Raw genomic sequence first — 17,763 nt, 5'->3', positions numbered from 1 at the left:
GTTGTTCTAGAGTTCAAGGGAAGATTGAAAGAAATTGATTAATTGAAAGGAATTGATTGTGGATACGGAGTTGGGGCCTGGGGCCAACTGGCCTTGTTTTTATATCGCAGTGCAATCGTTGATGAGCACGTGGACACACCTACAGCGGTGGCATCCCAACAGCCCTGTTCACACAGCTAGGCAGATCTTTTCTCCGTGCCAATTTGTGAAATCCGATTGGAGTTGTGTCAATTCTGACCGGACCGATGTTGAGTAACCTCAACAGTTGTACATTAATCGAGGGCTGATAGGAAGGGCGCTGCCGGCGAGCATTGTAACAATGAAACCTCAAGCTACAGGATCGGCAGTGGCTGGTAGTGTGTTGGGCCAGCACGCATCACTGGCACACATGGGCCTACATCCTCAGCGCTATCGCTCATGGGTATCTCGTAAATTCTGGCGCCTGAAAGTACATCTACTTTGATTCAACAGACAGAGCCCATTCTGTGATCCAGAGCCCTTTCTGTGATCCAGAGCCCTTTCTGTGATCCAGAGCCCTTTCTATACCCTGTCCAGAGCTCATTCTCCCATGTCCAGAGCCCATTCTCCCCTGTCCAGAGCCCTTTCTATACCCCTGTTCAGAGCCCATTCTCCCCTGTCCAGAGCCCTTTCTATACCCCTGTCCAGAGCTCATTCTGTGCCCCTGTTCAGAGCTCATTCTCCCCTGTCCAGAGCCCATTCTCCCCTGTCCAGAGCCCTTTCTATACCCCTGTCCAGAGCCTATTCTCCCCTGTCCAGAGCCCATTCTCCCCTGTCCAGAGCCCTTTCTATACCCCTGTCCAGAGCTCATTTCCCCTGTCCAGAGCCCATTCTCCCCTGTTCAGAGCCCATTCTGTGATCCAGAGCCCTTTCTGTGATCCAGAGCCCTTTCTATACCCCTGTCCAGAGCCCTTTCTGTGCCCCTGTCCAGAGCCCATTCTGTGATCCAGAGCTCTTTCTGTGCCCCTGTCCAGAGCCCTTTCTATATCTTGGGGGTGCTGTACTAGTGACCCGCATGGTGCTGGGAAAAGGGCAGGGGGGTCTTGGTAGACTAATTCACTTCTACAGGCCTGGAGGATACGAGGTGCCCAAAACAGACAAGCACACATATGGAAACGCAGTGTCCTCAAAATTATATACTTTACTATCAATCATTATTATCTTTGATAAAAATAAAAATCTGTTTCTTTACACTCTCTTGGAACTCTGCGGAGATCAGAGTGCAAGAGAGAGTGAGATAAAACTTGTGTTTAGGCGAGCCTGGCATTGTTGTGTTTACTTTGAAACACATATTGTCAGACGGCCTTTTCAAGCTGCTATCTATATGAAGGCGGATCGTATCGCTTGGAACGATCATTTGCTCAGACAATGCCACTAAATGTCCCTCGAGATTGTATCGAATAGAGTCTGTATCTAACAATCGACCTGCTACAGTTGAAGACAGCGTGGCCCTCCAAGTGAGATCTAGCGAGGTCAATATGTAGTAGAGATATATTGTGAGTCGGCTTTTTACCTCTAGAGCGACTGGTGTGAGGAAGGTCTACAACACGTCCCACCGTGGTCTCGGATGCATGTGCGTTGGTGATTACCCACAAAGTCGATTCAGGAACTGGGGAGGTCAGCATATAATTTGAATATCAAAGGAAGCTACATAACCTACCTGAAGTTTTCTCAGAATCAGCCGCCATCCCCCTTCTCTTATTTGGATCATGCGTATCGGTCGCGGGCGAAAAGGATCTGGTTGGGCTTGGGCTTCTGGATGGATCAAAGTTTTCCAGAGGGAGTATCATTCGATTGCTAGCCATTCGAGCCTGGGATTATGGTGGAGGGAACAAGGGTAACAAAGAACGGAGATAAAATGGTTGCTGAGAATAATGGTCCCTTATGACTGAGTAGCGCTATATTTATCTGTCGCTGGAGGTGGCAAGGGGGGGGGGCGCTTGGTATCAATGAGCTAATGGCAGCATGTACTTGAAGTACCCACATTTATTTCGTGACTTTTGGCAGCCACGAAGCGACTGGGTCACACATTGCTTGGGGCGGCAGGGTCGTCTGCAGAAATGCATCTTTCTGGTTGGTAGAAGGAACGCGCTGAACGTGCACAGTGCATATCGTGTTTGAGAAGTCGCAGGTAAAAGCACCACGAATCCTACCAGGGGTGCCCCGTCTGTGTTGCCTCCAATGTGCGAGACGACTTCTGAGACTTCGGCAAGAACGCTCGACCAACGCTCCACGTCGCACGACTCCTGATCATCTGCAATCTGACTGACTAGTTAGAACCAAAGCCCAGTTATCAGCGACTGGAACACTGTGATAGAAAGCGATTAGATCCGGACGGGTGGGGGATCAGGGCACGGCTGCGGTGTCAAAGACTGTGGACGGCTTCAACAACATCAGGTTGACCTCGACATGCAACAAATTGTTGGCAAACACAGGGTACCGCCAGCTCTAGCGCCGGAGATCTCATTTCATTTGGTCTTGCTTGGCGGCGAATTAGGCAGCACGTCCTACTGCACTCCCCTCAGTGAGGCCGAGAGCGAATTCTGGCCTGGCCTCATCCGTCTCAGGGGGAGGATGGGCACATCGGCTTTCCCTTTCGGATTTATATTCAAATTTGTACAATGTTCTATCGACTGATCTTTGGTGCATACTGGATGAGGATCTGGTTCACATCGACTTGACCTTGCTGCTCCTTACAGTAAATTACACACCAATCAGAGCAAGTATATGTGGTGTTAGGATATTTCACTCGAGGGGGTTGAACTCAGCTCGACCCGCCTGCATGTGCAGACTGCGTCTAGTTATTATCTAGCATGACGACGAGCTGCAGGACACGTCGCTGACGTGTTCCGGGCACCTCAGGTCACTCTATGGCCATCCAGTGTAGGCAAGGGTCGTGTGTGTGTGCGCGCGTGTGTGTGTTCTTTGGTGTCGAAGAGAGTATGGCAATGAGCCCATCGATGAATATAAAGCCTTGCCCTTCTCTCATACATCTATGTCTTCTGGCACTCGATGTAGCAAATTCGCAAGAGCATCATCACTTATTGCTTCACGTCAACACTTGCAGGGTGATCCGCATCTCTCTGACTACATCTTTATCACCTCAGGAGGCACAGATTCAGTCATGCCATCAGAGCAAGGGAGTTCAGGGCCTCCGGCACCCGCCAATCCTCCCAATACTTCCTCTTCCAACACCTCGTCGGTAAGTACTGGACAGTCAGCTTTCGTAACCGTGACTAATGAGAAGAAAAGTCGTCAACCAGTGGTGCTGGACCAAAGATACACGACTTGGATGATGTCGTGGAGCCGTCTGAGAAAGCAAATTGAATGGTTGAGAGTGAAGTGTGAGATAGTACATCTAGCAGAAACGGAATGAAAAATATTGATATGGCGCACGTTTGTGATTTGATGCATCTCGCTCAGTGCGTTTTCCCCGTCACCGTTGACTGAGCTCAATGCCACCAGAGGAAGATATTGTGAACAAATAGACGTTCAAACAATTATGTCACGATGCCACGAAAAATCCCTAGGGTGCCAGTCAAGGCCCATCCCCACCATTCCAGACCAACCTGCCTCCCGCTCAAAACCAGCAGACCAGCCACCCTATATTTCTATCCTCGAAGAATTGTCCTGCCATTGAAGTGGCAGTCGGGCATCCTCTCAAACACAGCCTTGATCGTCCACCTTTTGTCCTGTATATTCCCCGCTCGGAGACATTTTCTCATGTCTTGTTCCTGATGGCATGTCCTCGCTTGCGATGATGACAGAATTGTAAATATCATCTACAGGCTCAAATTTGAAAGAGCCCGGCGGCTTCCTAAACAGGCCGGCATCAATATAAATATTGAAGGCAGACGCATTTATTGACCGTTGAATCTGTCCAGCAGTGGAGACGATTTTTGGTTGTCGCAGTAGTAAATTGATAGCATTGTCGCTGTCTCGGTTCAAGAGGTCGGAGAACACAGTGTTTCCTGTAACACTGGCCGCGCTGGAGTGTTCAAAATTTGCAGTAGGTTGTACGTCTAACCTGTCTAACAGATGAGTACTTTTACAATAAATTTGCTAGTTAGACGAACCAAAACTTATCGAGAGATAGGAGAAGATCGGTCCACATTCCTCTGAACGTCGGAACAGAGTGGTAAAGCAAAGCTAGGATGCATTTCGCTTTGTCAACCACAGCAGACACACATTCCACACTGGCGGGTGGCAGGGGAGTAGGGATCACTGTGAAGGAGCTGAATGCTTCGATCAAAGACGATGGAGATGTATCGCGGCCGGTCTGTTGCGCGAGGACGACGCAGGCGTACTCAAATATAACCACTCTGGAATGAACTAGCCCCCAAGCCTTCCACTCAATGGCGGAAGCTTGTCTCAAGTTCTCCATGTTGAGTACCTGATACATCATTGCCCTTCTTGACTCCTCTTGCAGAAGAAGGTTATGGAACCCCCAGGCCAGGGCCTCGAGATCTTGATATATGAGTGCGGTATCCATATTTAGAAGGGGTATTGAAAGTGAAGTGAGTTTGGATCTTCCCGTCGACAAAGATCCGTCAAGTAGGGGCGGAAGGAGAAAAGGTGGAAGACAAGGGGGAAGACCAAGATCATAGCCCTGGAACACTATTTAAGAAGCCAGGTGGTGGCAAGCCATGGGTACCAACAAACATTCCGTAGATCAACCACGAGTGAGTACACGACTGCACATTTAGAAGCCTTGTCATAAGAGGGCTGCATTCAAATGTGACCATACGTACTGATGTCTCGTATCATCGCCGCGGGCTGGCTCGTCTCTCATGCGCGCGTTGGTGACCGCATGGCCGCATGGCGTCCATGAATCCACAAGGACTGGGATTGATTAGCTCTCCAGTGAAATGAGTCAGTAGCTGCGACCTGGCGCCGCAGTTCCATAGAGGACTTCCGCCCCTGGACGGCGTCTCGTATGATGAAATGGGATAAGACACCAACGGTCGAGGGGGCTGGATTCAGTATTCGTCCACACCCACCCACAAGCAGATGAATCACACCGGGCTCAATCACCCGATCTAAGCGCCGGGCTTTAACACGAGTGATTACCGGGATATATTCCATCTGCGTGAGCTGAGCACCTCTTATCGTTCACTCGACGTTGCCTCATGCCACAGCTCCCAACCAGCCATAACCTGTCTCTTTGGTCGTCATCCCCCGCGGGGTGGCCTTCTGCAACGATATACGCCTTCATACCTATCTATATATACTCCCGTCAGTCCAGTTTATCCACCCATTACCTGTCTGGCCATCTACCCACTTACTTACCTATGCGCCTGCCTATCCATCTATTCATTCACCCATCTATACGTTTGATCATCTATTCATTCTACATGCCTAATTTGGATCATATAAGAGAGACAATCACAGCGCAGAGGAATGAACTTATCAAATCTCGTCAACTTGATCAAGACCAACAGCGCAGGGTTGTAGCAGCTGTCAAGCTGCTCAGGGAAGGTTCCCAGGGTTGGGAATCAACAAAAGATCTCTCACGACAAATGCAAGTCAGAGGCAACAGAGCACAAGCGCTGATCCGCCTTATCATCAATGGTGCCGGGGCTGATTCAGCTTTACTGTGTGCGATGTGTCTCCCGCGCACCTCTCTTTCGGACTTATCCAACAGCCTTCACCAGCCTCTTTGTACATGGCTGGCGTCCGAAGGACTGAAGCTCGATGAATCCGCTCTGCAGCTTTTTGATATAAACGTGAGAGAAGCATTTGGGGTTGCAAATCAGTGCGTGAAGATTACAGATCCTCCTATCTCATCGTCTCCGATCACTGGACAATCGCGGCGACTAGAAAACACCTCGAACGAGCAACCTTCAACGGCACCACAAGCTACTACTGTGGCGCAGGTTTATGGTGAAGCCTCCACGCCCGAGCATGTGGCTACATGTGTCATCGAAGAGACGGGGGCAAAGGGTCAGAAAGACCAAGACCGTGCCCAGTTACCAGAATGGATGTGTAAGTCCCAGTCGCTCCACTACACGGCCTAACGCTCATAGGTGCTCTCACTAAGAAAGTTTTACCAGGTCCCTGCACCCAATGCTATGAACGCTATAAGGATTTGTTTAAGCGAAGGTGGGATGATTAATTTCTCCACACGAGACTGCGAGAAATATACCACGTTCATTACTTTCTTATATAGCAAGGCTTTATCAATGCAATTAGCGAGCAAGTGTCCACGGTGAATATAAGTAGAAAGAGGCTGGTGCCAGGTTCAAAGTTTTGCTCCTTATAATACTGATCAGGTTTCTCTCATCTTTATGATACCAACTGGACACCCTGCTACCAAGGCATTAAGTAATGATGATGAGGCCAACCTTCATGGAGTGTGTGAGCATGTCGTTTTCCCTTTCTTGACTCTTCTCTTACACACATACCCACTTTTGGCCTGCCACATTTTTTCAAAGGTATGAGACTGATCCACTTCCTGCATTTTGTTTGCCCAGGCTTCATACAATAGTCTTTTGTCCATCGACTTAGCGGTGATTGTGTTAACAGAACAAGGAGACACTAACACAAAAGCCCTGCATAATAAAACTGCGCGTCATGTTCATCAAGAGTGACATAGGCCAAGACTGCTGGAGGCTGAGTGAAAGAATGGTAGATGTAGGATGGTAAGCAGGGTCAATCCAGGGTTAGGGGCTCGCCCCGTCCAGCCCACCGCCGGAAACCTAAGGCGGTGGACCACGGCGGTAGACACGTGGCTCGACCCCGCAGACAAGCAGGCTCAGGGCCGGGAACCCACGCTACCAACCACAACCACCTCACACGTCCGCTTCATCGATGATTCTGACTACATTGTAAAAGTGAAAAAAGAGCTGCACGGTCAGATATTTCTATGTTGATCATCAAATCTACAGACGCCCATCAGAATGCGGACCTTCAGAGGATTCTTAGTGAGATCCAGACATTGGCCGACCAAGTTTCTTGTTACTGCGAAGACATGGGAAATGTTCCCGCCGGGTCAAATTTGATGAGGTTACCTATTCCTCTCCTGCCCGGTTGCGCACAAGAACTCGACGATCTATATCACAATAATGAAAACATAGTTTGTTTACCTAAAAATGGAGAAAGAAATACGAAATGAACCAATACTAACAAAATAAAAGCAAGCTATAATACATAAATTGGCCGATGAGAAGGACTTAAATATTAAGCTTGAACAAAGATTTGCTGGGCCACAGATAATATGGATTCGAGAAGGCGGCGTATCAGCAAAGATAGGACGGATTTCGTTTTTTATAGTCTTACATCGGCCAAAGCATAGGCAAGTTGAATCGGAAGGGGACATGCCCCGAGAAGAACCACCTTCTGAAGGCATAATTGATAGACCCATTGCCGAAAACCAATTTGTTCAGTCAACTTTCAGATGTCAAGTGGGGGATATCATCATCCTTGAAGGGGGAGAAAGGCTGAGGTCTCGCGAGGAAGGTGATGCAAATCCTCACGATCTTTGTTTGCTCGCAACTTTGCACAGTACAAGGCAAAAGGAGGAGATCGCGCCAGAATGACAGATCATGGGTACTTCGTGCCTGATTCCACTGTATCATCGAGGTCAATCACCATGGCGGTGACGTTGCCACCCACATGCCGGCCACTGTGACCTCGACCGGATGCCGGACGTACTGTGCAGGCTTTGCAAAAGAACGTCTGGCTATGAGGATTGCCCTGCCTACCGGAGAAGCCGGCGGCCGCGCCATCACCAAAGTTGTATCGCCCACGAATCGCCTGCAATTCCAAGTGTTTGGAGACAGACACATCCCATGCTTTCCTTATCTCGGACATCTCGAACCCTACCGCTACAAATCCTGTTGAGAGGAAGGGTGTGAACTGCAGAGGAGCGAGGTTGGGAATTCCAATGTCTTCACAGATGGTGTGATACCTCTGCTATCTCAGCCTCTGATTTTCTGAACAAGGTAGTACACACTTACGGGACTTTGGTAAATAGACCGCTCAGCAAAACTCCAGGCAAGGGGAGCCAGCAGTAGTCAAGAGGTATATGGATCTCGCCACGCAGGTCCTCAGATACCAGGGCACTAAGACGTTCAACATCTTCAGCGGAGCACTCAGATGCCTGACGCAGTTTGTAACATTGCTCTGGAACCTATTAGCTGTGTCTTTAGGAAGGAATGCATATCTACTACCTGCAAGCGCATCGTACACCCCCATCGCGGCCGCACCCTCAGAAACAAGGAGGCGATTGACAATCAAGTTGGCCAGCTTCGCCCCCCTGGCTGCCAGGCGCTTGCGGCCTCCGCGCCGTTTGTCTCTGATAAGTTGTAAGCAAGAGAGGATAAACCATGAGGTCCAGGATCTTCTCTTGATTTGCGACTCTCGAGACTCTGCCGCGAGTGCATGCTCCACTCGATCTAAGTAGACGTCAAAGCTCTTGTCCGTTGTTTGCTGTATGCACTGATAGATTGCATGGGTATAGTTATTCGGATCGATACATTCCTGCTTCCCTTCACGTTTTTCCCTTTTTTCCTGCCCGGTCTTTATTTTCTTGGACAGAATGCGCGAGAGAGTGCGCAGCTTGCGATCTGAGTCGTCTCCGGCTGACGTGCCGCCCACAGACCCGTTCACAGGCCGGATGTTGGTAGCAGAGCTTGGCTCGCCGCACGCGGCAGGAAATGCTTGCGTGGCAAAAGACATGGAGTGGGCGAGTGCATTGGGCTCTTGCAGCGCAAGATTTGGTCATTGCTCCATGGGTCGCTCATGGGTCGCTTGATGTTTGGTCGTTTGCGAGTCTGAAGGGCAGCCCTTCATTCGTCGTGTTAGAATTTACCAAGTAAAAGCGGGGAAAGGTCCTGATTTGTGGCTTTCAAAAGTCACGAAATAAAAGTGGGTAACTCGTATTGCCACCCCCGCGTTTCGTGACTGTGCGAAATTAGTCTCAGGGAGCATGCCGGTCAAGATGATGCAGCCCGGAATCACAATCGGCGACCCACTCACACTAAGGTTTTCCCATGCAGAAGCTATCAGGGGCGGGGCTGGATGTATAAAGGAAGAGCACGCCTGAGGGGGGGGTCTGTCTTACAACTTAGTCTTGGAATGAAATATGTCGTTCCTGCAGCCACATCTGGTTGCCTTTCTGCCTTTCCCCCCCAATACTCGATCTCCCTGTGAAGCTAGATCTGGTTGCCTTACTTGCCTTACTTGCACTTTTAGTTGTCGCCTTTCCATCGGGTTTTCATACCCCCGCTAGCAAAGCCCCCAATGTTAATTACGACAGTTTCTGCCTCTGTGTCACCTCGACAGGCCAAGGGCAATGGCCATGAAGAAACGTGCCACGGTGGAATCTTTCAAGAGATTGTGATTGAACAGGTAGTACAATCTTCACCCGCGGCGGGAGTGGTTCCCTGATTATCTTCACTAGAAAGCTGAAAAAATTCCTGACGAGCTTCTCACGAGGCCGTCGGACGATGAGACATGGAGGCACTATTTTGTCCTTGTACTTCAGCTCCAACCTCTGCTGCCCTCTTTTGAGAAAATCCTCTCAATGCACATCGTTGGGAAGACTTCGGATGATAAGTATTACGATGTTGTTATGTGCGACTCTTGCGCCCAATACCTCCACCATATCGGTTGCGCATTCGAACTCGAGTCTGATGATTTCGAGTCCGTCCACTCCGAGTCCGTCGAGCCCGCCGAATCCTTCGAGTCCGAGGACTTCGAGTTCGTCCACTCCGAGTCCGTCGAGCCCGCCGAATCCTTCGAGTCCGAGGACTTCGAGTTCGTTCACGCCGAATCTGCCGAGCCCATCCAGCCCATCAATTTCGTGTCTGTCAATGTTGTGTTCGTTGAGTTTGGAAAGCTCAAGTTTGATGACATCGAGTCTGCGGGCTCTGGTGAGCCTGTGTACGACGAGATCGAGTCAGAAGAGCTCCGAAAATCCATTCATTATGACGTGTCGCAGCCAAAACAGAGAGAGATCAAGGTCTATGGAACCCCCGAAGGTACAACAAGGGCCAGAGGTCGATTCATCGTGAACGCCGTACGCGCGATTTCCTCGGCAGATCACGGACGAGGCCTTGACCAATACTACCTTTCCAGCCCCAATTACACCAACAACCGCGGCTTCTTGGTTGCAATCAAATGGGCGGTCTTTTTACGCAGCGTGAGGGTACGTGCACTTGTGCAACCAGAAACCTGAGAGAAGAATCTAATAGCAATTAGTCCTCCAAGAAAGATGTTATGCGGCAGTTTTTTCAGAACTGCTTGTTTATAATCCTACATACACTTAATGACTTGGATACTGCTTGCGACTTAGAGTTCACAGAGTGGGATGATATCGCGTGGCTCTCGCTCTTGGAAAAGATCTGTTTGACAAGATGGCAGTTACAAAGCACAGAGGCGGACATGCAAGAGCTATCGCTCCTACAAGCTGTATTCGAATCCGCTTGCGATAGAGCGCGACCAAATTTGCTGCATGCCTTTAACTCAGCCCAGGGAAACCTCGAAACGCTCAGTTCTCTCTTTTTTGATGGCGCTACACTAGAGGCAGTCCCATTTGGCGGTCTTGATAGGATGAGCTTGGAGCGTTGGCTTCCGCAGTTCAAGGTCTTCGAAGACTGTGACGAGCTGGATGTCACTAAGTTCGAAGAGAAGATAATCAGCTGTGTGCCGTTGTAAAAATGATCCCTGTGTGGTGAGAGGATGGATTTATATGCTCCTTGGATGTATGGCTTTCGCAGTTGCCATTTGTTTCCTCTTCTGGTCTTCTTATCAGAACGGCTTTTTGCAGTATGTCGCGTTGGGTAATCATAATTTATGGACAGAGTGCTCGATGCATGGGAGTTTCTATCTTCTTAAACTAAATTATTACAGATACTTGAAGGGCACTAAAGAGTACGGGCAGTCTTCGATGTTCATTGCCGTTACAAGAAACACGATTACAAAGCCGTTCCATCCAACAAGAGTCCACACCTAGCCCATTCTTGCGAGTCAAGAGATTTCCCTCACTTGCCAGAAGGAGCGGAGTCTACCCGACCTACCCAGCGACCTGTAATTGCCTTTTCTGGTAGCAGCGCTGGCCCCGCCCCAGATTGTGTGTTCGACCGTTGGGCAGATGGATATTCGCATAATTCGGACACGGAAAACCCAGTTCTACTCGGCTACGGTTCCGTGGGCATCTTCGATTGTGGCATGGGAGTTGAGTTACTGGGCGCCAGCTTGGGGAGCTTGGGGCGTGATGGTTCGGCCTGGCCAGCTCTCTTTCGCTTGACGCCCGCCATACTGTCTCGGTCTTCTGGGCCGATTCTCGAATACTTGATCCGGGAGTTCGATTGGCTGAGTTGTTGGGCATTTGACTCATATATCGGTACCTGCTGATGCGCGTCGTCCAAGCCTGCTCTTATCCGTGGAGTCTGTGTAACCCCTTCTGGGGTGATTTCAGATCTTTGAGTCGAGTGAGGCCTATGAAGGATGCATTGCCTTAAAAATCGAGTCAAGTGATGCGGGCCACTTTCGAAATGGGTGGCATCATCGATCATCAATCTGCAATCATCGCATCTAGATGCTGGCGGCAAGAGCCCGGCATCGTAGAAACCATGTCGAATTCGATGCTGTTCAACACGAGCAGCAGGTGGTGCCCATATACAGTCTTGTCGAGGACAAGATGGAGCTGGAATAGTCGTATGAGCTGTGATGTAGTGTCTTTGGAGTGACACGCCATCATCGACGACAAAGGGTCGACCGTTATCAAAACAAATTTTGCATCCAAGAGATTGCCACCAGGCATTTGTTGGTCTAGGTGTCATGGTGATAGATTCTGACATGACTAGAGTCTTTCGATGCACAAGTAATTGCGTAGTTGGGACCTGAACAGTCAAGAACTGGGACGCTGGCGAGTAAGCAAGGCCTCTAAATTCATTCAAGCCCCCCTGCAGCTGGGGAAGAGACAAGGGTCTGGCGGAAATAATGCGCTGGGATAGATCTGGTTAGTCGCAAACGTCCGGGAGCAGCATCCCTCGGACCCGGCTGCCAGGTGGAGTCATTGTTGCTTGAGCTTGATGATGTGAGCCGATTGTGGATGAAGACCGGTGTACTATCAAGAAACTCACTCCGTACTTCAGGGTGTATCCTTGATCGATAGCTAGGGGTGTGCAATCGAGATGATACACACTGTGGTGGGAGAGCCGGTGGTCTGGCGTAAGCGGGGATCTGCAAGAGTGCTCTGTGATCCGGCTAGACAGGACTGCAGACGAGATGTGAGGCACGCCCCACACCGGGAAACTGAATTTCACTCCATCCCATCACGGGTTTTCGACGTCTCGAGCCAGTGACATGCATCACGCTTACCAGGTACGTAGGGATGCAGAAGCAAAGAGGTATTGGCGCCCGCAAATTGTGCCACAGATAACCAGCTCTCTCTGGATGATCCAACCAGAATATACCAAGTTGCTGGTCGGGCAGTGAGGTCGCAGACGATCCCTACCTTCGACGAATGATCCTTTCCTGTCGAGTATACACTAACACAATTATGGGTACCGTCTCGAAAATAGATCGATTTATCCATGGCAGGTTGTCTGCAATACGTTCAGCCACACCGTAGAGACTGTCCCATATAATGAAACCGTTGCCCGGCTGCCATGGGCCATTCGGGTCGCCCTTGGTCGATGCGGGTCGCTCTTGGTGTCATGACAGGACATGTCATTGCCTTCAAAAATTGTATTTTCCACGAAATTTGCCGCAATGTGCAAAGTGAATAAGGTGCGCCACCCAGAGTAGATCATTGGAACAGTGCTCACACTCATTAGAATAAGTGGAAATGCGGGCATCCCAGTCGTGACGTTGAAGGCTGGTGTCACGACTACACCATCCATGGGAAGTGCAAAACAATGTATTTTGATGAAATTGAAAGGAAAGATAAGGCTTGCTGTGAGTACAAATTCTGCCTTCAAGTTCCGCACTACTGATGAGCCTCAGCCCGATGCCGTAAGCCGCACAAAAAGACAGACTGGGATTATTTGATCACACCCCCTTCTCCATACCAAGACTGGTGGAAGTTTTTGCGGAACCCGGACAAAATACTGCTTGATCGATGTCAAGATCTGGAGAAGTCAAAGCGGGAATGGGTGCACGTGGGCGGCGCTCCGATAGAAGAATGCGCAAAAGTAGTAGAGGATCGCAGAAGAGCTGCGGCGTTGTCACGTGAATAAAAAGGGGTTGAAGAAGTGTAGTAACTTTGAACTTGCTATGGGTTGGTCCTGCTAAGGTGATGTGACTTGGTCCTGCGGCGCCTGCAGGCAGGACTCAGTGCTGTTGCAACACGATCATGTCTCCTGCCCGGCCCGCTTGGAAACGTTTGGCGAGAGACGGATTGAGCGCTGCTGTCCCCGCCTGAAAATCTGCTGTCGCCAACTGTCCCAAGTCGATTGTTGATCCGCAGAGCATTATTTCATGTGGATACTTAGAAGTACTGAGCACTGAGAAATTCAAAGTCGTTTATTCTAATGCAGCTTACAATGCCCTTAAACGTTTGTATGTCCCAAAGCCAGGACAGCAAGCCCATCAGTGGCTGACTAAGCTAACTGATGCATCAGTTACCAAAGTGCTCCGTGCGCAGCCTCGGCTCTCCTTATCGGTTCCTGTTGCTCCCACATCTGGGCACCCCTGTACCAACAGCTCAAATCACTCCAAGGTACCTCGCCCCGCCAATTAGCACAAACCTGGCAGAAGGAAAGGGTCGGCTGTGCCTGCAGTTGTTGCCTGGCGCGCGCGCAAACCTCGGCCGCACTTACATGCTCACACGGCCGCGTGAGTGGCTGGATGCAACGCTGGGCTTGACCAACGTCCCTTCATGAGTCCCATGCTTCTCGCCCTTATAACCAACATGCCCGCGTCTAACTCCGATCATGGACGCTGCAAATCTCTTCCCTGGCGCCTTCTCGCAGACACGATACGGCTTTCCAGTCCCATCATACCTAGTCATTCTGCTCGACGTAACATCTTTCAACGGACGTGATCTAGTCAGTCGCTTCAGAGCTAGACCACTCGTCTGTATCGGCGCTGGATTACGAGACAATCATGGACTTTGAAAAGAGACTGGATTCGCTACAGCGACTGGTAAAGCATGTTCTCGGGCTCTTTCAGCCAACATCTCGAAAATCTCAACCACCCACTCCGGACTTGATCACAAGCGCGATTATCGGTCAACTTGATAAACTTTCCAAGAGCTTCGTTCAGCTGAAGGAAGATTTCCATCTTTTGCAATCGTCCACCGGGGGAGGCCGGGAGGTTACGAGACAGGACTATGGAACAGCCACGAACGACGCATCGTTGGTTGCGGGCGACGTCAACTGCCAAAACGAGGCTGGATTGAGGAACGCCGATCCTGTGTTCAGCATAGTGGATATGGGTTTTGACCTAGTGAAGAATCTTGGCCGGTATGGCATCAACTTCGCCGGCAAGATTCACATCTCGGACCTCGAGTCTTTCGATCTGGCACGTATCTCAAAAAGACTTGCAGACCCAGACCCAGACACATCTGCCACGCTCTTTGTGCAGCACTTGTCCACCTCGCAAAATGGGGTCTCGGAGCTGAGGCTTTCCGTGCCAGATCTAGAAAAAAGGCCCTTCCACTTTCCAGATTTCTCGGATCCTCCGCGACCTCCGCAAAAATACGAGGAGTCGTTTGAGAACATCATTGCTTCACCCCCCAAGAAACCTATCGCCTACTACGTAGGCCCCCCCCTTGCTCTGGATTTTAATCCTCTGCTCAGCCCTGGGAAACTACTTGAACTTGGAGAAATTACAGGCGTGACTACACCTTACTGGCATGCTGGCGAGAAAGACTCAGGGACGGCTTTCCACTACGAGGATGGAGCTATACGCTCCTGTAATATCACAATCGCTGGCTTTAAACTCTGGATTCTTATTGATATATCTTCAAATGCAAAGTTTGAGGGCTTTATTGAAAGTCTCCATCCTTCTGCAGCTAAGGAGCCTCGCTGTGGCCAGTGGGTACGCCACTTGAGTCTCCTTATTTCCCCTCAGAAGCTTAAAGAGATGGATATCCAATTCGACCTTGTCCTTGCTGGTCCTGGAGACATGGTTATTACTACACCAGGCCAATATCACGCAGTGTTGAACTTAACGGCTTGCTTTGCTATCGCAATCAATTTTGCGCTTCCAGAGGATCCTACCCTATCACCAAGCCTTGTTTGTTCAGATTGTGGGCTTTACGAACTCCAGCACCCTGCCATTCAGCAGCTCGAGAGACAAGTGAGCCTTAAAGGAGCACGGCGGGGTCGTCCAGAGAGGAGACGGCACAAGGAATACCGCACTACCGCTCAGGCGGTGGCTCAGCCGGACGAATTGGAGCCGACCGACAGCGTTCTTGGGCAGGACAACCATCTTGAAGACACTGTGGATGATGCAGTCTCTACGAATCCGGGATCGGAGACCTCATCTGATGCAGCCGAGGATGATTCAACTATCAATGACGATGAGGCCGGGAACGAGGCCCAGAATGATGGTTCTGCCCTCGAGACACGGTCGCAACGGGACGGGGACCGGGAAGAAATCACGCTAGAAGAGCATGACTGCGAAGATATCCCACAACCAGGAAACTCCCCCAGCATCGCTACCTCATCTTTATCTCCACCGCCTTCTTCCGCCTCAAGCTCGCCTGCCTCAAGTCTGACACCAGATATCCCTTCCACACACACGTCGTCTATCGCTTCATTCAACAGATCCTTGCGTGAGCAGCACTCTCTCCAATCTGCACAAGCGCCGAGCCCTACTCGCTCTGGACTCAAAAGGGTAGCATCATATCAAGAATTATCCAAACGGTCAAGACAGCGTTTGTCACCAATAACAGACGGCCGTCTTTCAGAAGAAAACCCGCATAGCAGTGCCCCCAGTTTCAACAGGCTGGGCAGCCCTGATCTTATAAGTGGGGAACAACTGTCAATGATGGTGCGCAGTCGTCATGCCCTAAAGCAATTCTGCAACTTGGTCACCACGAAACGGAACCCGCAGCTTCACAAACTCTTCACGACAGCACAAGGGGGGGCAGCACAGCGCCTTGCTACTCTGACCAAGGTCAGAGACAGCTTCAAGACTCTGCAACATCTCAACGAGTATCTTTTAGCTGCTGACATTCAGAAGAAAAGGGGTGGTAAACGTCGAGTTAGTTCAGAGGTCAAAAAGGAGATACGAGCCACAGGACTAAGTGAAGCCCAATACGACAGCTATCTGCGACTAGGGATGAAGTGGCGAAGCATATGTGGACCATTCGACGGCATACTATGTTTCCTTCCGTCAGGTAAGGAAAGCCCGTGGCAAATTTCAGCAACAAAGTACCACTGTATAGATCCTCATCAACTTGAAACCTTTCATCGCCTCCTCAACAACAATTATACGACAGCTCTTTGTATGGCAGGAAAGGCTTTTCAGCAGTCTCTGGGTGGTAGTGATATTTACTTCACCTGGGAGACTACCAAGTTAAGCAAGCCTCTTTACGAACTCCCAGAGAACGAGATCCTGTTATACATTAAGCCAGTACCAGTACTGCTCGAGGACAGTTTTGATACAGCAGAATTCCCAGACTGGCCAGACCCATGGATAATACCACCCGCAGAAACGCAATGCTACTGCTTATCGCAATCTTGCAACTGCTATGATTCTAAGACATCAGAGGCAAGGCTTCGAATTATGGAGTCCCCGGAGAAGGGACTCTATCTACAGGCCATCTCAGAAGAGCCTAACGCGGTTGTCTACCAAACCACCGAGCTCCTTGGATTTCTCAGAGGGAAGCTGATACCCTCCGGAACCTTGGATGATGACTGGGTGTTTGATACCCAGAAGTGCCAGGTTGATTGTCGTGACGAGAGCAATAAGTTCAAGCTTCTGCACCACGCTTGCGAGGCGCATGCTGTTGCACAACTGGTGGAAAAGAGGGTATCGGGCCGGTTCAGACTTGCTGTTGTTGCCCGAAAGGACATTTACGACGGTGAAGAGGTAACAATCCTGTCCCAAGGGCGGCATAAACACGAACCATTGAACAGTGTGAGGATGGGCGTTGATCAGGATTTTGATCGTGTCAGCTCGTGAGTATTACATGAATAGAATATCTGCCAGGACAAGCACTGACAATGTTCTGCTGTGCTATCGTGACGTATGCACTAACTTTTGTATCCATGAATTTGAACACATCATGAATGTCATAATTTTAAGATAGTAGTTAAATCATATGTCCCCCCGAGCATCATGTAGGCCAGTGAGGGTTAGAAAAGGAGGTCAGCAAGGCAGATTGAGCAAGGGTGAGGACACCAAGGAAACCACCAAAGAAAGCCACCAGAGAAAGCCACCAAAGAAAGCCACCAAAGAAAGCCACCAAAGCAACCACCAAAGGATATCACGAAATGGGATCACGAAAGGGGCCCACAGAATGAGGCCGCCACACAAGGCCACACAAGCACCAATAAAAGGGCGAACACCGCAGGAGGCCAGAAAATGAAACCACTAACAAAAGGGAACCACAAAAGGGATTCACAAAAAGAGGACACGAAACAAAGCACACAAGTGTCAATAATGGAGAGGTCATCGCAGGCAGTCACCAAAGGAAGGCTCCTGTCTGCCACATGTGGGCTACAACAGCAAATCCAAAGAGAGGTCAAGTCACGCCAGGAGGCAACCATCGTGATTGGATTTAGGAAAGATGCTGACTTCATGACTCTAACAAGTGCTGCAGGGCAAGAATATCTGTAAAAG

The 17,763-nt window shown here is 49.9% G+C and overlaps 3 protein-coding genes across 3 annotated transcripts; 2 read left to right on the top strand and 1 right to left on the bottom strand.

The window, feature by feature from the left end:
* Positions 1–5,537: 5,537 nt before the first annotated feature.
* Positions 5,538–6,035, top strand: J7T55_004207 (uncharacterized protein; the record flags this gene model as incomplete). Its single annotated transcript, XM_053136174.1, has 1 exon — positions 5,538–6,035. One exon carries the CDS (start codon positions 5,538–5,540, stop codon positions 6,033–6,035), a length of 498 nt encoding a protein of 165 aa, XP_052986228.1.
* Positions 6,036–7,560: 1,525 nt separating this feature from the next.
* Positions 7,561–8,697, bottom strand: J7T55_004206 (uncharacterized protein; the record flags this gene model as incomplete). Its single annotated transcript, XM_053136173.1, has 4 exons — positions 7,561–7,927; positions 7,977–8,081; positions 8,207–8,314; positions 8,555–8,697. The coding sequence occupies 4 exons, from the start codon at positions 8,695–8,697 to the stop codon at positions 7,561–7,563; spliced, it is 723 nt and encodes a 240-aa protein (XP_052986227.1).
* An 847-nt stretch (positions 8,698–9,544) lies between these two features.
* On the top strand, positions 9,545–10,677 carry J7T55_004205 (uncharacterized protein; the record flags this gene model as incomplete). Its single annotated transcript, XM_053136172.1, has 2 exons — positions 9,545–10,168; positions 10,318–10,677. The coding sequence occupies 2 exons, from the start codon at positions 9,545–9,547 to the stop codon at positions 10,675–10,677; spliced, it is 984 nt and encodes a 327-aa protein (XP_052986226.1).
* Between the last annotated feature and the right edge of the window lie 7,086 nt (positions 10,678–17,763).

The sequence above is a fragment of the Diaporthe amygdali genome, assembly GCF_026229845.1.
Source record: "Diaporthe amygdali strain CAA958 chromosome Unknown NODE_67_length_57791_cov_81_407388, whole genome shotgun sequence".
Classification (NCBI taxonomy): Eukaryota; Fungi; Ascomycota; class Sordariomycetes; order Diaporthales; family Diaporthaceae; genus Diaporthe; species Diaporthe amygdali.
The sequence above is the reverse complement of the archived record's forward strand: the minus strand, read 5'-3'. Positions and strand labels throughout refer to the sequence as shown.